A 19125-nucleotide genomic window follows, 5' to 3' on the forward strand; every position below is an offset into this window, starting at 1 on the left:
TCAATGTACTGTGCATAAAAGTGAAATAAGCAGGGTGACAGTATATAGCTTTGATGTACTCCTTTCCCAATTTTGAATCAGTCCATTTTTCCATGTCCGGTTCTGACTTGCTTCTTGATCTGCATACAGATTTCTCAAGAGGCAGGTCAGGTGTTCTGGTATTCCCATCTCTTGAAGAATTTTCCACAGTTAGTTGTGATCCACACAGTCAGAGGCTTTAGCATAGTCAATAAAGCAGAAGAGATGTTTCTCTGGAATTCTCTTGCTTTTCTATGATCCAGTGAATACTGGCAATTTGATCTCTGGTTCCTCTGCCTTTTCTAAATCCAGCTTGAACATCTGGAAGTTCTCGGTTCATGTACTGTTGAAGCCTGGCTTGGAGAATTTTGAGCATTATTTTACTACTGTGTGAGATGAGTGCAATTTAAAGCCTATTTGTAAGGCCTCAGACAACCATTTTGCCTTTTTGCATTTCTTTTTCTAGGGGATGCTTTTGATCACTGCCTCCTGTAGTGTTATGAACTTCTGTCCATAGTTCTTCAGGCACTCTGTCACATCTGATCCCTTGAATCTATTTGTCACTTACACGGTATAACTGTAAGGGATTTGATTTAGGTCATACATGAATGGTCTAGTGGTTTTCCCTACTTTTTTCCATTTAAGTCTGAATTTTGCAATAAGGAGGTCATGATCTGAGCCCGGTGTTTTTTTTTGCTGCCAGTGTAGAGCTTCTCGAATTTTAACTGCAAAAAATACAATCTGTCTGATTTCAGTATTGACCATCTGGTGATGGCAGTGTGTAGAGTTATCTCTTGTGTTGTTGTAAGATGGTGTTTGCTGTGAACAGTGCATTCTCAGCAAAACTCTATTAGCCTTTGCCCTGCTTCATTTTGTACTCCAAGGCCAAACATGCCTATTACTTCAGGTATTTCTTGACTTCCTACTTTTGCATTCCAGTCCCTAGAAGGTCTTGTAGGTCATCATAGAAACATTCAACTTGAGCTTTTTTGGCATTAGTGCTTGGGGTATAGACTTGGATTACTGTGATATTGAATGGCTTGCCTTGGAAATGAACAGAGATCATTCTCTCGTTTTTGAGATTGTACCCAAGTACTGCATTTCGGACTCTTTTGTTGTCTATGAGGACTACTCCATTTTTTCTAAGGGATTGCTCACAGTAGTAGATTTAATAGTCATCTGAATTAAATCACCCTTTCTGGTCCAGTTTAGTTCACGGATTCCTAAAATGTCAGTGTTCACTCTTACCATCTCCTGTTTGCCCACTTCTGATTTACCTTGATTCATGGACCTAGCATTCTAGGTTCCTATACAATGTTGATCTTTACAGTGGATTCACAGCTTAAAAAGATGCAAATTTTGAAGTTAAAACCGTAAATATGAAAGAAGGAACCTTTTGTATGCATTTGAAGTTACTTGTAGCTTCAAATAGACTATGATAAATATATTTTATGCATGTCTCATTATAACTGCAGAGCAAAAGCCTATAGTAGATATGCAAAAGGTAAAAGAGAAAGGAAACATACCACTACAGAAAATCAAATAACAAGGGAAGAGAGCATGAGAAGGAAAAACAGAACAAAGGGATTGCAAAACAACCAGAAAACAATTAAACTAAAAATGTTAAGTCCATACCATTTATATCAGTACTATCATTGATATACCATTTATATATATACACACAACACACACACCATTTATTACCATACTATCAATAATTATGTTAAATGTAAATGGGCTGAATTCTCCAATCAAAAGACAAAGTATAGATAAAATTTTTTCAATTTTATCTTTTTAAAAAATTAGCTCTTAGTTTTGTTCTTTTCTAGTGTTTTATCTATCATTTATTTCCACTCTGATCTTTATTTCCTTCCTTTTGCTGACTTGAGCTTAATTTGTTTTTCTAGATCTTGAGGTGTAAAGTTAGATTGTTATTTGACATCTGATTGCCTAGTATGTACATTGATTGCTATAAACTTCCCTCTCAGAATTGCATTTGCAGTATCCTGTAGCTTTCTGTTTGTTTCTTTTTTTTTTTTTAATTTGTTTCAGGACTTAAAAAAATATTTTTCTAGTTTTCTTTGACCAGTTGCTTGTTCAGGAGTGTGCTGTTTACTTTCCACATATTTGTAGGTATTCCAGCTTTCTTCTTGTTATGTTCTAGTTTCATACCATTGTCATCAGAAAGGACAGTTGGTATGATTCAGTCTTCACTTTATTAAGACTTGTTTTGTGTCCTGTCATACCCTATTGGGAATGTTCAGTGTGCCTTTGAGAACACGTGTATTGTATTGCTCTTGGTTGAAACATTCTGTGTATGTCTGTTAGGTCCATTTCGTATAATGTGTAGTTTAATTCCAACTTTTTTAAAACTCATTTTCTGTCTGAATGATCTATCCATTGTTGAAAATGGTATATATACCAGTTTGGTATATATACCAGTCTGTATATATACCAGTCTGGTATATATACCAGTCTGTATATATACCAGTCTCCTGGTATTATTATATTGCTGTTTCCCTTTTTAGAGTTCTTACTTTCTACTTTATATAGTAGATGCTTCTATGTTGCATTATAAATATTCAAATGTATTACATCTTCTTGATGAATTTGCTACTTTATTATATATGTACAGTGCAGTATTAGTCAGCCTTAACAGAGCGAAATACTGTCATTTGTGACAACAGGGATGAACCTGGAGGGCATTGTGCTAAGTGAAATAAGCCAGACTGAGAAAAATAAATACTGCAATGGTATCTAAACTTACATGTGGAATTTAAAAAAAGAAAAAGTAGAATTTATAGAAACAGTAGAAAAATGATTGCCAGAAGCTGAGGGAAATAAGGAGAATTTGGTAAAGGGTACAAACCTTCAGTTAGAATATGAGTAATAGCTGAGTATCTGTTGTATGAAACAGTGACTCTAGTTGATCACACTTAACTGTATAGTTGAAAATTGCTGGAAGAGTAGAACTTACATGTTCTCATCAAACAAAAAAATAAATATTCAAGGTGATGTACATGTTAAATTTAACTCTTGGGGGAATCCTTTCAAAATGTATACATATATCAAATTATCACGTTGTACACTTTATTTTTTTTTTATTTTATTTTTTTTACACTTTAAATATCTTTACAATTTTATTGTTAATTATACCTCAATAAAACTGGGAAAAAAATAGAAGAAGAATTAGTTCATCTTGGAGGAATAGGTGATTCCAGGACTAGGGTAGAGATAGAAGAATGAGTCTGCTGGAATGTCTTAATTAGCCAGAAGTGAGTAAATGTTCAAAGAATGTTGGGACCAGTCATTTATACCCAAAAGAGCTTGAAGGGGCATTCACACAGTCAAAGTTGGGAACAACTTGAGCATCAGATAATTCTGTTCATATACAATTGAATAAAGGATAAGCCATGTGTCCATACTGAATAAATAGATTGATTAATGAGTGGATAGTTTGATGTTAATCAGCATATTTAGTTGTCTTTCCCCTTACCCACACATATTTATTGACTACAAAGGCAAAAGGTAACAGTAGTGACTAGGCCTGTCAGACACCAACTTAATCAAGTGATCACAGTAAACATTACAAGAAGTGAGTCAAAACCTCCACTTTGTTGATGGGTTACAATGAGAACGATAATAATGTCGCTTCTTTTATACTCCTAAGAGTAATAATTTAAATTTAATCACAAGGAGACAAGAAAACCATACTGAAGGGCAGTATACAAAACTATTGGTGAGTTAGTCTTCAGAGTTGTCAGAGTCATTCATAGAAGCCAAGGAAGTGCTGATGAATTGCTGTAACTTGCAGGAGACTAAGAGACAATGAAATTAAATACAACTTGTGATACTAATGTAGATGTGAAGTATGTTATTGGTACAGTGTGCAAAACTTGAATGAGGTCTGAGTATTAGATGACCAATAATGATTTTGATAGAATATTCATTGAAACCATGCTTTTTGAGTTTAGCAATTGTTAAATACCTTTTCATAACATTTTTTGCATTGAAATAACATGAAATTTGCCATTTTAACATTTTATGTACAATTTTATGTGCAATTCAGTGGCATTAAGTAGATTTAGCTTGTTGTGCAGCTGTCACCACGGTCCATATCCAGAAGTTTATCTTATCAACCCCAAACTCCATACTCATTAAACAATAAATCTTCATTTCCCCCTCTTTCAGTCCCAGACAGCCACGATTCTACTTCCTCTCTCTATGAGTTTGACTACTCTAGGTACCTCATGTAAGCAGAATCATACAATATTTGTCCTTTTGTGTTTGGTGTATTTCACATAGCATAATGTTATGATTTTATAACAGGAAGTCAAGTAGCCCAGAAGTACAGTACAATATTAACCTCAGCAGCTTCTGCATTGTTTTCTAGAATTGTTGTCAACTTCAGGGCATGGAAGACTTACTTCTGTAAGTCTAACTGTAAATTGCCAGTGTAACTCAGAAGACATATGTTGTCCAAAAATGATGTAATATCTCTATCTCTTTTCGCTTACACACTTCCAGATCTTTGATTGTGGCATCTAATTAATTTTAAAATGACCTTTTAAGTTAAATCATGGCACATTGTTACTGTAAATCTTTTATCCACAGACCGTGTGCTATTTGTAATACTTTTATCTTATTGATAATGAAGGTCAATTTTCTAGCAAGAACTTCAGCAACTAACTAAAACACTCTAAACTAATGTGCCATAATGTTTTGATTATAGTAATTATACTTTATTATTTTATCCTTAAAAGAGTTCTGGTGTAAACAGAAGTGTTTTGACTGGAAAACTAAGGTAATTTTTGTACACCTACAGACTTGTAAAATCAGAAGAGACTCTAGAAGTTGACTTGTCCAATCTGTATCTAGTTTAATTCATGAAATCTTTACTGAGCATAGTACACATTGAGTAGAAAGTGATGTGAAGTTGCTTCTTTTCTGGGTTCATTTAGTAAGGGTTATCCAGGCTATTTTAGTGGGAAGCATTTAGTGGGAAAATGTTAGAGCAGTTTATTCTGGGGGATTGGGCTTGGGTGTGGTAAAACTTTTTTAAAGCTTTTTGTAGTTTGTGTTATGAAGTCAGATGCAAACTCCTGCTTGGTTTTTATCCCTGCTGCTCCTTCACTGTAGTATACATTGAATAACGACTTTGATCTCTTATTATGTCTCAGTTCTTATGTTCTTTTCTGGTTAGGCAAGTTACTGTGTGTTGTATAGGATAGTTACAGAGTCCTTAGGCATGAGATTCACCAAACAGCTGAGACTTAAAAATAGCTACTAGGAACTACTTTAACACTTAACTATTAATATGGACTATGTCCAAAAACATGTGTTGGGGAGGAGAGGATTTAAATGTGTGTAGAGAATAGAGAGAAGCATGTAGATCTAAATTCTGTGCCTAGGGATTTTGTCCCCACTCTATTTATATGCATCTATTTTTACTTCTGAGTTCCAATAAGTTATCACTTGGAAAAATTGTGGCTCCCTGAGGGAAAAAGAAAAGGAGCCATTTTATCTGTCCTCCATGCCTTTAATATGCTTGGAATACTTTGTGATGATTAATATTTGTCAGCTCTTTTCTTAGACTTCTATGAAATCGTTCATCTAATTTTTACATGGATAAGATGCTCCTATTACATTCTGAGTTTATTCTCACTAAATTATAGTTGCTATTTATGTTCCTCTAGACCAGTGTTTCTCAACTGGGGCTTCCCAGGGACATCTGGCAATGTCTGGATCCTTTTCACAATTAGGTTACTACTGGCTATGGTTTTTCCAATAGTCATGATGGATGTGAGAGTTCGACTATAAAGAAAGCTGAGCGCTGAAGAATTGATGCTTTTGAACTGTGGTGTTGGAGAAAACTCTTGAGAGTCCCTTGGACTGCAAGGAGATCCAACCAGTCCATCCTAAAGGAGATCAGTGCTGGGTGTTCATTGGAAGCACTGATGTTGAAGCTGAAACTCCAGTACTTTGGCTCCCTGATGCGAAGAGCTGACTCATTTGAAAAGACCCTGATGCTGGGAAAGATTGAGGGCAGGAGGAGAAGGGGACGACAGAGGATGAGATGGCTGGATGGCATCACCAACTCAATGGACATGGGTTTGGGTAAACTCTGGGAGTTTGTGATGGACAGGGAGGCCTGGCATGCTGCGGTTTGTGGGGTCGCAAAGAGTTGGACATGACTGAGCGACTGGACTGGACTCGACTGGAATGGACTGGAATATAGAGGGCAGAGTCAGGGATGCACTCGGCATCATCTGTGCAGAACAGCTCAGGTAGTTTCAGAAGTTAATACTGTTTTATATTGCGCTTTTTTGTTTGTATAAAATTGAATTCAGAATATATCATGTTACTCATTTCCCATTAATATTTACTTCTTTCCATATAAATTTTCATGAGTGGCTATTATCTTCTATTTGTGGTTTAAGCCTAAAAATAAATGTTTTAAGAATAAAAGCATATTCCTGGGTAATCATTTTAGGTGCATATGAGAATACTTTGAGAGAAAATAAGTAATGTAGCATTTAAGTATCTGGATTCTGTGCATTTATCATTAAAGTCTGAAATGTATTCATATTTACATGGTAAAGAAGCTTCTTACAGCATCATTACTATTACTTGTACCTTAGTTCTGAATGAAATAATGTAAATCAGAAGTTCAAACTATTATAGTGGTAGCAGCCTTTTATTTTATTTTGAGCATGTATATCTTGTCATTCAGCAAACAAGTATCCAGTGTCTGTTATGAGCCTGGTATTTGGTGTTTGGAATCCAACCCTGTTCTTGCTTTCAGAAGAACTCAGACAAATGCTATCATCCCACATAGACAGTATAATAGTGTACATACAAAGAACTCTGTGTGTGTGTATATATATATATTATATATACATCATTGGAGGGACCAATGAGAGAGAATTCAGGCTATATCCAGTTCAGGTTAAGAAGAAAGGGGTAGGTTTTCTGGTAGAATAATTTGTATAAGTAAAGAGGCATAAAAGAATGTGACATTTGTAAGTCACAATGCTTGCTTATGTCTTATAGTGCTTAGGAAATGGGGAGGATTAAAAGATGATTTTCAGGGGGTTCCCAGATGGTTCAGTGGTTAAAGAATCTGCTTACAATTCAGGAAAAGATGATTTTCAAACAAAGGTAAAACCATGAGTCTCATACAGATAAAAAAGTGAACGTGGGTTAAGGATTTCATTAAACTCATTCAATGACATAACCAGACATGAAAAGTTTTAAAACACATTTTTATGGAGTAGTGGAATACTGAAATAAAGTATAAATAGGTAAAACTTTTTTCTGTAGAGTGAAACAGAATTTCATATTTATCAGTTAGCTACAATTTCTAGCTGTGTAAAATAACTCCCATAGACTCAACCTGACAATGCATGCTCCATTGGAGTACAAAATTTTTTTCTTTGAAAGTGGCAGAAAATTTCAAGCTAAAGACTTAATTTGGAGCTTTGTACTAGTGTGAAAAGTGGAATCATCAGAGGACAAAGAGTGGGAAAGAGAAAGTTACCCTTAGGTCTCTTGTGATATGTTATTTTCATTGTGAATTTATGGAATTGCATGTCAGTGCCAAATGCATTCCAGACTCATGGGGATGGAAGTGCGACTGTTCTCTACTGCTTTGCATTGCTGTGTAGTCCAGTGTGAATTGATTCTGCCTTTCAGAAATTGAAAGGAAGACAAACCTCCTTTTGTGTTCCCATTTGAAACTTTTCTTCACAGTCTCATGGTTAATACACCATTGTCCTTTTATTTTATTTATTTTTAAGAGAATATGTTAACCCTGTTTTATCCTGCTCTTGGCTTGGAGTTAATTTTGAGGTAGAAACCTCTCTCTGTCACCAATACCACCACCATGTAGGAAGGAAGTATAATTTTAGGTTGTTAAATCTGCTTATTTCCTTTAAAACACACGCGTAAAGATACATTAGTTGTGAATTATAAAATCCATTTAGAGGATACTATGATAACTTAGAGATGCTTTTGAAACTGATAATTTTTCTTTATGTATTTAAGCAGTATTTGAGGTTAAAATGCATAGAAATATTGAAAATGTTAACTTTTTTCCTTTGTAGATCATCCCATTATGATGGGTTTTGAGCCACTTGTTAACCAGAGACTACTTCCACCCACCTTCCCTCGATACGCAAAAATAATTAAAAGAGAAGAAATGGTCAACTATTTTGCAAGATTGATAGATAGAATAAAAACTGTCTGTGAGGTGGTCAATTTAACAAATTTACATTGTATCCTGGTAAGTACAAATCAAGTCTCTATTCTGGAATTAGCTTTGATTTAATAGCAGAATAGTTTATTATGTTTTAGAGACTCTTTCAAGGGTAAATAATGCTCCTCACCTATTATCTGTCATATCTGGAGAATTAAGTGTTTGTATATATTATTTTTCTTTCTATATTTAATCCTCATAAGGATTTTATACTACCCATTCTAGAGATTAAGAACCTAAAATGTGGAGAAGTTAGGTAATTCACTCAAGCTTTAAGAATGGCAGTTTGAACCCTCAATTTTATGCTAAACCTTTCATATAAATAAATGTTTGTTAATGTATACATATATGTGCATATATGTTTTTTCATTAAAAAATTGAGTGATAGTAACTTGCTTTTTCATCAGTAATCTCTGTCTCTTGAATATGTTTTCATGTCAATAAATAATATACAAATAACGGGTACCAAAATACTAATTACAACTACTTATAAATAGTGGAAAGCTATATGATAGTTTGTTTTTTGCATTTTTTATGCATTTTCAGTGTTTTTTGGTATTTTGCATATAGGGCAGAAACAATGGTAAGAGGGAGAATAGTGGTATTAGTGAAGGAAAGTTCATATATTAGGAACCCATATGATACTTTTGACAGTTATGAAGTAATAAGATATACCTAGTTTAAATGAGGTGAGTAATGGACTATATAGAATATATCCTGTTAGGAATGTGCACTAGGAGTAAGAAACTGAGTACAAACTGTGATAGTGAGTATACACACATGCATACATACGTACATTCAGCCAGTGTGCTTTTTTCTTGTGCTAGCACTGTGCTGTGGCTAGTGTATAGAGTGATGAGCAAAAGTGTATCATCCGTCTTGTCACGGGGCTGTAGTGTGCCATAGAAATTGATCAAATAGTCACATAAATGTTTATAAAATTACAAACCAATATGAGCAGTATGAAGGAAAGGAACTGGGAACTGTAACATAATAGCATATAATGAAGGAATTGACCAAATGATCAGAGAAGGCTTTTTTAAAGAAGTGACGGTGAAGCTGAGGTCTGACAGGTACATTTCATGCAGGGGTAGAATGATAAAGGACAGAAATGTAAAGACCTGACAGAAGCAGAAGAATTTTAAAAGGTAGCAGGAATACACAGAAGAACTGTACAAAAAAGATCTTAATCACCCAGATGGTCACAATGCTGTGGTCACTCACCTACCTACAGCCTAAAATCCTAGAGTCTGAAGTCAAGTCAGCCATAGGAAGCATTGCCGTAAACAAGGCTAGTGGAGGTAATGAAATGAGATGGATGAAACTGGAGCCCATTATACAGAGTGAAGTAAGCCAGAAAGATAAAGACCAATACAGTATATTAACACATATATATGGAATTTAGAAAGATCGTAACGATAACCCTATATGCAAGACAGAAAAAGAGACAGAGATGTACAGAACACACTTTTGGACTCTGTGGGAGAAGGCCAGGGTGGGATGTTTCGAGAGAACAGCATCGAAACATGTATATTATCTAGGGTGAAACAGATCATCAGCCCAGGTTGGATGCCTGAGACAAGTGCTCGGGCCTGGTGCCCTGGGAAGACCCAGAGGGATCGAGTAGAGAGGGAGGTGGGAGGGGGGATCGGTATGGGGAATACATGTAAATCCATGGCTGATTCATGTCAATGTATGGCAAAAACCACTACAATATTGTAAAGTAATTAGCCTCCAACTAATAAAAATAAATGGGAAAAAAAAAAAATTCCAGCTGAGCTATTTCAGATCCTAAAAGATGATGCTGTTAAAGTGCTGCAGTCAGAATAAGGACTGGAAAAGGTCAGTTTTCATTCCGATCCCAAAGAAGGACAGTGCCAAAGAATGTACAAACTACCATACAATTGTGGTCATTTCACATACTGGTATGGTTATGCTCAAAATCCAAGCTAGGCTTCAGCAGTATGTGAACTGAGAACTTCCAGATGTCCAAGCTGGCTTTAGAGAAGGCAGAGGAACCACTGGTCAAATTGCCAATGTTCGTAGGATCATAAAGCAGAAGGAAATCCAGAAAAACATCTAATTCTGCTTCACTGACTACACTAAAGCCTTTGACTGTGTGGATCACAGCAACTATGGAAAATTCTTAGAGATGGGAATACCAGAGCACCTTACCTATCTCCTGAGAAACCTATATGCAGGTCAAGAAGCAACAGTTAGAACCTTACATGGAACAATGGACTGGTTCAAAATTGGGAAAGCAGTACAAGTGAAAGGAGTACAAGAAGACTGGATATTATACTCTGTTCATTTAACTTCTGTGCAGAGTACTTCATGCAAAATGCCAGGCTGGGTGAGTTACAAGCTGGAATCAAGATTGCCAGGAGAAATATCAACAACCTCAGTTATACAGATGATTCCACCCTAATGGCAAAATGTGAGGAGGAACTTAAGAGCCTCTTGATGAGGGTGAAAGAGGACAGTGAAAAAGCTGCCTTAAAATTCAGCATTCCAAAAACTAAGATCATGGCATCTGGTCCTGTCACTTCATGGCAAATAGATGGGGGGAAAGTGGAAGCACTGACAGATTTTCTTTTCTTGGGCTCCAAAATCACTGTGAACAGTGACTGAAACCATAAAATTAAAAAACTCAAAAAAAAAACCAAAACACCCACAAAAAACATGCTTTCTCCTTGGAAGGAAAGTTATGTTGAGCCTAGGCAGCATATTACAAAGCAGAGACATTTCTTGGCTGACAAAGGTCCATATAATCGAAGTTAGGGTTTTTCCAGTAGTCATATATGGATATGAGAGTTGGACCATGAAGAAGGCTGTGCTCTGAAGAATTGATGCCTTCAACTTGTGGTGCTGGGGAAGACTCTTGAGAGTCTCTTAGACTGCAAGGAGATCAAACCAGTCAATCCTAAAGGAGATCAGTCCTGGGTGTTCATTGGAAGGACTGATGTTGGAGCCTAAACTCCAATACTCTGGCCACCTCATGTGAAGAGTTGACTCATTGGAAAAGACCCTGATGCTGGGAGGGATTGGGGGCAGGAGGAGAAGGGGACGACATAGGATGAGATGGTTGTATGGCATCACCGACTCAATGGATGTGAATCTGAGTAAACTCTGGGAGGTAGTGAAGGATAGGGAAACCTGGTGTGCTGCAGTCCAGTGGGTCACAAAGAGTCAGACACAACTTAGTTACTGAATAACAGCAGAGTAAACATAGTGAGATAAATAAGGAAACCATTACCACAGTCCAAGGTAGAAAGGATTGTCACTTGGATTGAAAGGATGGCAGGGAGATGATGAGATTGTCAGTGTTACAGCTATGTGTGAGCTAAAAGGCTTCCCTGATAGCTCAGTTGGTAAAGAATCCGCCTGCAATGCAGGAGACACAGGTTCAGTTCCTGTGTCGGGAAAATCTGCTGGAGAAGGGATAGGCTACCCATTCCAGTATACTTGGGCTTCCCTTGTGGCTCAGCTGGTAAAGAATCCACCTGCAATGCGGGAGACCTGGGTTCAGTCCCTGGGTTGGGAAGATCCTCTAGAGAGGGGAAAGGCTACCCACTCCAGTATTTTGGCCTGGAGAATTCCAAGGACCGTGTAGTCCATAGTGAGCTAAAGTTGATAGAATATTGGTTGATGAATTAAATATGGGGCATGAAAGAGCTCTCAGGAAGTTCTCTAGGCTTCTGCCTTTCTAGTCTACATGCATATTTGGTGCTGTTCACTCAAAGGGGGAAATTCTCTAAGGAACTTGAGAGTCAAATGGGGGTCTTAGGAAAGTAAAGGATGAGGTACATTTAAAATATTTAAAGAGAGATGTTGAACAGATAATGACTTATGGGTAGAATTTAGAGATCTATGCTTAGAGTTAAAATTTTAGAATTATTACAGTGTAGATAGTAATTGAAGCATGAGTGTTTATGCTTTACTATTTATGAGGAGAAGAGTATATAGATTAAGAAAAGAAGGTTGTCTAACTAAGCTTTGAACCTACAGAACAAACTGAGAAGTACCCAGAGGAAGAAACATGTGAAAGTCGTTTAAAGATTTTTCAAGAAGGAAGTCATGCTGTTGAATAGTTAAGTGAAAGAGAGAAATAAGGTCCAAACTCAGTGTTCTTTGAAGTTAGTAATGAGGGACAAGTGGTGCCTAGAGCCAAGAGTCAGGTTACATGTGTTGAAGAGGAGTAGAGACAGTGGGTTACAGCCAACTTCTTCAGAAAGTTTGGCTGAGAAGACAGCAATTGAGAGGAAAGTGTGAGATCATACAGTAATCTTTTCTTTTTAAAGATGAGAGAAGTGAGTATTTAAATGAAAATGGGAATGATCTGGTAAAACGGAGGAATTTTAATATCTGGGAGAGCAAAGTATGGATAGTTGACAGTGTGATGATTGTGAAAAAGCCAAAGGAATGGGATCCTTTTATACAGGTGTAGGATATCTTGTTAAAGTAGACAACTAAAGGATCTGGGATGTGTATAGAGTTAGTTTAGAGGCTAAAGTTGGGGAATTTTCTGTGGTATAAATTATTTTAATTTTCTTTGTAATATAAAATAGTAGTATCTCTCTCTAGTGGAGAATATTCACTTTGAGGAGTGTGTGCAAGGTGTAAAAATTAATTGTGAGAAAAGTGAATGAATTCAGTTAGCTTGATTTACGTGGTATTTATTTCTGTGAAGTAGGAGATAAACCTCTGTCTTTAGTTAGCAAATTAGTATTGATACTATTATTTTCATGATATAAAAGTTTAATGTTGGTATCCACATAATACTATTTTTCTTCAGTTTGTTAAAATAATTTTTTTTAGGCTCTAAAATTATCCATTGTTCCATTCTTCTTGTTGTTGTTGAGTTGCTAAGTCATATCTGACTGTTTTGCAGCCACATGGACTGTAGCCCAACCAGGCTTTGTCCATGGGATTTCCCAGACAAGAATATTTGAGTGTGTTGCCATTCTTTCTTCAGTGGGTCTTCCCTATGCAGGGATCAAAATTACATCTCCTACACTGGCAGGCAGATTCTTAACCACCGGACCACGAGGGCAGTCCCAAGCTGGGCAGCGTTTTGATACAAAACGAACTCTTCCTTTACCTGACAGACTCCCAGTCTCTCAAGAGCCACAGTACATCATCTTCCTAATACCTTTTGTTGCTGTTGTTTAGTCGCTATGTCATGTCCAACTTTTTGTGACACCATGTAGGTTGCGAGGCTCCTCTGTCCATGGGATCTTCCAGGCCAGAGTACTGTAGTTGGTTGCCATTTGTTTCTCCAGGGACTCTTCTCAAACCAGGGGTCAAACTCTCGTCTCCTGCTTTGGCAGGTGGCTTCTTTGCAGCCAAACCACCAGGGAAGCCCATTCCATTCATACAAATAGACAATTCTTATAGAAATGATCTTTAGCAATCTGTCTTATTTTAATTTTGATAGTGTATCATTCCCAGAAGATCTAGTAAAAATTACACTCTATATGCAAGCATTTTCAACTTTTATTTAATCTGTTAATGACATTACTTTTCTTCTGTGTATCTTTTAGGATTTTTTCTGTGAATTTAGTGAACAATCACCTTGTGTTCTTTCGAGATCTCTATTACAAGTAAGTTCCACTCGGTATCAAAGTAGTTCTTTAAGCAGCAAATAATGTGTATTGACATTGTTTTATTTATTATGGAATAAAAGGTGGATGCTTCTAAAGGGTATTCCATGGTTAGTGTTATATTTTTGGAATAGAAGTATTGACTTACAGTGTTAGACATTCATTAAGATCATAGTCTGGGCCAGAAAACAAACCTTAGTAAGTGAAAAAAAAATTGGAATCATACAAAGTATGCTCTGTGACTATTTTGGAATTAAACTGGTAATCAGTAACAGAAGCATCTGGAAAATTTTCCACATGTTTGAAAATTAGCACACTTCTAAAGAACCCGTTCGTCAAAGAGGAAGTGTTCATGGTAATTAGAAATTATTTTTAACTGAATGAAAATGAAAATATATCAGACTTGGTGGGATACAGTTAAAGCAGTACTTAGACAGTAGAGTGTAGAACTAAATGTTTATATGAAGAAAAGGAAGAAAGGTCAGAAATTATAATTTAAGCTTCTACTTTGAAAATATAGAAAAAGAAGAGTAAATCAAACTAGAAACAAGCAGAAGGAATGTAATGTGTAAAATTACACAGAAATGTGTAAAATAGGAAAGAGACAAAGAACAGAGAAAATCATTACAGCCAAGAGCTAGTTCTAAAATTGATGAATCTCTATCAAGACAGACCAAGAATAAAAAAAGATACAGATAAATAATATTAGGAATCATTCTATATCCTAAACAAATTAAAAGGATAATATAGAATATTCTAAATAACTCTATATCCATAAATGAAAAACTTAACTGAAATGGACCAGTTCTGTGAGGGACACTATCAACGCCCACTCAAGAAGTAGACAATTGGAAAAATCCTGTATCAGTCTGAGAAATTGTGTTCATAGTTAAAAGTCTTTGAACAAAACTCCAGGCCAGTTCTACACACAGGCTCTTCCAGAAAATAGAAGAGGCAAGAACACATCGTATGAGGCCTGCATTGCCTCAATACCAAAACCAGACAAAGACATTTCAAGCTTAGAAAACTATAGACCTATATCCCTTAAAAACATAAGAATTAAAGTATTACCAGATCAAATCTACCAATATATGAAAAAAGAATACATTATAATCAAGTGCCTTTTATCCCAGGAATGCAAGCCTGGCTCAATGTTTAAAGTGTAATTTACCATATAATATAAAGTCTCAATAGATTCAAGAAATCTATTGGACAAAATCAACATCCATTCATGATAAAAACTCTCAGCAAAACTAGGAAGAGAACTTCTTTAATCTGATAAAGAGCATGTGCAAAAAACCTATAGCTAACATCACATTTAATGATGAAAGAGTAAGTTCTTTCCTTTTTTGATTGGGAAGAAAGCAAGGATGTCCAGTCTCATCACTCCACTTTTACTCACTGTGGTACTGGAAGTCTTAGCCAATGAAAAAAAGGCATGAAAAGAAATAAAAGACATATAATTGAGAAAGTAAGAAATAATATTTCTTTATAGACAACATAATTATGTAGAGTACCAAGGAATCTGCAAAGAAGTTTGTAGACCTGATAGATGAGTTTGACAAAATCACAGGATATGTTACCAATGTACAGAAAGCAGTTGTATTTCTATATACTTGCAATGAACAATGCAATCCAGAAATTTTAAAGCAGTACTATTTACATTAAACATCAAGAATGAAGTATATAGGAGTAAGTCCAGCACCTGTTTGGAGAACCTGTATACTAAAAAACTACAAAGTGATCATGAAAGACATCAAAGGAGGCTTAAATAAATAGATATGTCTTGTTTGAGAATTGGAAGAATTGATGTTTTTTTAAGATGTCAGTTCTCTCCCCAAATTGATCTACAGATTCAGAGCAATCTCAAAATCATAGCAGAAGTTTTTGTAGATGTCAACAAGCTACTTCTAAAATTTATATGGAGAGGCAAAGGAACTAGTACAGCCAAAACAAATTATTATGACTGTATTTTGAATTGAGTGAAAATGAAAATATATCAGACTTTCTGGGATTGTAAATAATAATAATATTATTGTAAATAACAATGTATTTTAATTTAATAATTCATTATTTTAGATATATTTCTTTCAGTTTCAGAAAGTTTTTATGTATTCCAAAGTGTTTATTTGAGATAGGTTATCAACTGGCTTGATATTTATAGTCATTAAATACTTCATAATTTATGAAACCTTTTCTTGTATGTTGGCTCATTTGACATATTCGGACATGTCATTTCATTTTCACTAGTTCAATATTACTACCCTTGACTTGAGAGATTTTTTTCGTGCATTTCTTCTCCTGCCTCAAAATACTCTTAAATAGGGATTAAGTAGTACCCATCATGGAAGCAGTGATTTATAAAAAATTTTCTACCAGCTTTTTACATTTTAATCTCTTGTATTCTGTGACATTTAAAAGAAGTATGCTTATGTCACGGTAATGGGAAATACATGTACAATATGTCAAGATTGTGACAGCATTACTAATATATATAACATTTGTTTTAAGACCACTTTCCTGGTGGATAACAAAAAGGTCTTTGGAATCCATCTCATGCAAGACATGGTGAAAGATGCGCTTCGGTCTTTTGTCAGTCCTCCGGTGCTCTCCCCAAAGTGAGTATCACAGGACATTGTTTTGTATAGCCTGTGTGTTCCTTAAAAGCCCAAGTTCTCTGTGCTCCTATATGGCAAAGATATAAAAACTGTTGGATTCAAGTCTCCATGTAAAAAAAATAACTTATCGTTAAAATTAGTTGATTTCTGCCACATGTTATTTAAATTTAAATTGAGGTTGTTTGAAGTTGATACTGGGTCCAGTATGAGAAGAAAAGTTTACAAGGACTTGTCAGGAATTCAGCAAGTTGTATTGACCCTTATTGTGTGCAAAGCACTGTGCTAAGTAGACACTTTGGGAAATAATTATAAAAAGATAAGATTTCCTCTCAATAATCTTGAGTCTAGATAGAAATAGAAAATGCTGATAATTGATCTTTAATTATATTCTGGTAGAGTCATTTCCCCAAAATTATGCCACCATAAAAAGCTGGAAAGGATCGTTTGAATTGGCCTTTTGGAAAAGAACGCCAACTTTATTGCCATTTCCCTTGAGAAAAGAAGAAAGGAGATGTTATTTCTTAGGAAAGAAACCAGCATTTGTTAAGATATAGTGTATGAAATCACATATTTTAAGGACTGTTGGTGGTTCAGCATTCAATTTGTTGAATAAATTGTGCCACATTTCACATAGAACTCTGGTAGCTTCCTGTTTTAGGTTGGTTCTCCAGAAGGTGATCCTGACACAAAGATTCATGCCAGTGTAATTTAGAAGATAATTCCAGGAGAACTTTCAGGCTTGTAGGCAGGTGGGCACGAAAAGGAAGAAAGCCGTGTAGTGGTGTGCTTCACAGCTGGCTGTTGCTGTTCAGTCTCGGGGTCCTGTTTGACTTCGCGACAGGATGAACTGTGGCACGCCTAGTTCCTCTATCCTCCGTTATCTCCCGGAGTGTGCTCAGATTCGTGTCCATTGAGTCGGTGATGCCATCTAACCATCTCATCCTTTGCCGTCCCCTTCTCTCTTTGCCTCCAGTCTTTCCCAGCATCAGGGTCTTTTCCAGTGAGTCAGCTTTTCCCATCAAGTGGCCAAAGTATTAGAGCTTCAGTTTCAGCAACAGTTCTTCCAGTGCATATTCAGGGTTGATTTCCTTTAGGCTTGACAAGTTTTATCTCCTTGCAGTCCAAGGGACTCTCAGGAGTCTTCTCCAGCACAACAATTGAAAGCATCAGACTTGTTTATGGTCCAGTTCTCACATCTGTACATGACTACTGGTAAAAAACCATAGCTTTGATTATATGGACTTTTGTCAGCAAAGTGATGTGTCTGCTTTTTAGGGCGCTGTCGAGGTTTTTCATAGCTTTCCCTTCCAAGGAGCATGCATCTTTTCATTTCATGGCTGTCACCGTTGGCAGTGATTTTGGAGCCCAAGAGAATCTGTCACTGTTTCCACTCTTGCCCCTTTTATTTGCCATGAAGTGATGGGACTGGACGCCATGATCTTAGGTTTTTAATGTTGAGTTTTATGCCAGCCTTTTCACTGTCCTCTTGCACTTTCACCCAGAGGCTCTTTAGTTTCTTTTCACTTTCTACCGTATAAGTGATATTATCTGCATATTTCAGGTTGTTGATATTTCTCCCAGCAGTCTTGATACCAGTTTTATGATTAATCCAGCCCAGTGAAGTACTCTGCGTATAAGTTAAATAAGCAGGATGACCCTATACAACCTTGTATTCCTTTTCCAATTTTGAACCAGTTCATTGTTCCTTGTATGGTTGTAACTCTTGCTTTTTGACCCTCATACTGGTTTCTCAGGAGACAGGTAAGGTGGTCTGATATCCCCATCTCTTTCAGAATTTTCCACAGTTAATTGTGATCCACACAGTCAAAGGCTTTAGTGTAATCAATAAAGAAGAAGTAGTTGTTTTTCTGGAATCCCCTTGCTTTCTTTATGATTCTACAAATGTTGGCAATATAATCTCTGGTTCCTCTGCCTTTTCTAAACCCAGCTTGTATGTGTAGAAGTTCTCAGTTCACATACTGCTGAGGCCTAGCTTGAAGGATTTTAAGCATAACCTTGCTAGCATGTGAAATGAATGCAGTTGTATAGTAGTTTGAACATTCCTTGGCATTGCCCTTCTTTAGGATTGGAGTGAAATCCAACCTTTCCAATTCTGTGACCACTGCTGAGTTTTTCAAATTTGCTGACATATTGAGTGCCTCGCTTTGACAGCATCATTTTTTAGGATTTTAAATAACTGAAACTCTTTGTGTATAAGATATATTTATATATATGGGATCACATTAAATAGTCTATTTTTATCATGAACGTTTAATTATTTTTTATGGATTTTTTAAATCAAAAGTTTAATTTTAAAATATTTATAATTTTTCTACTCAAAAGTAATCATGACTTTGTATCTCAAAGTACATAGTTAATTCTTTTTAATGGCTGCCAAATGTTTCATAATATGCATGTATTTTATAGAAATGACTGGGGGGGCATGTATAGTTTTAATTTTGATATATGTATTAGATTGTATTCTGAAAGATTTAACAGTTTATATTTCTACTAGGAATGTAAGAGAGTACAATTTTCCTTTATCCTGACCAGTAGTAGTAGGTGTTATCATTCTTTAATTTTTTCCAGTGTGTATGATATCTCATTGTCAGTTTAATTTGAACACTTA

At 35.9% G+C, this 19125-nt stretch overlaps 1 protein-coding gene across 5 annotated transcripts in view; it reads left to right on the forward strand.

Moving 5' to 3' along the window:
* NAA35 (N-alpha-acetyltransferase 35, NatC auxiliary subunit) overlaps positions 1-19125 on the forward strand; it is a 94208-nt gene that overhangs the window by 50447 nt on the left and 24636 nt on the right. For all 5 annotated transcript variants that reach the window (XM_043453117.1, XM_043453118.1, XM_043453120.1 and 2 more), the window contains 3 exons: positions 8124-8302; positions 13819-13878; positions 16390-16496. In XM_043453117.1, the coding sequence (XP_043309052.1) occupies positions 8124-8302; positions 13819-13878; positions 16390-16496 (346 nt within the window). The remainder of the gene's footprint in view (positions 1-8123; positions 8303-13818; positions 13879-16389; positions 16497-19125) is intronic.

Source organism: Cervus canadensis, chromosome 30, assembly GCF_019320065.1.
Source record: "Cervus canadensis isolate Bull #8, Minnesota chromosome 30, ASM1932006v1, whole genome shotgun sequence".
Taxonomy (NCBI): Eukaryota; Metazoa; Chordata; class Mammalia; order Artiodactyla; family Cervidae; genus Cervus; species Cervus canadensis.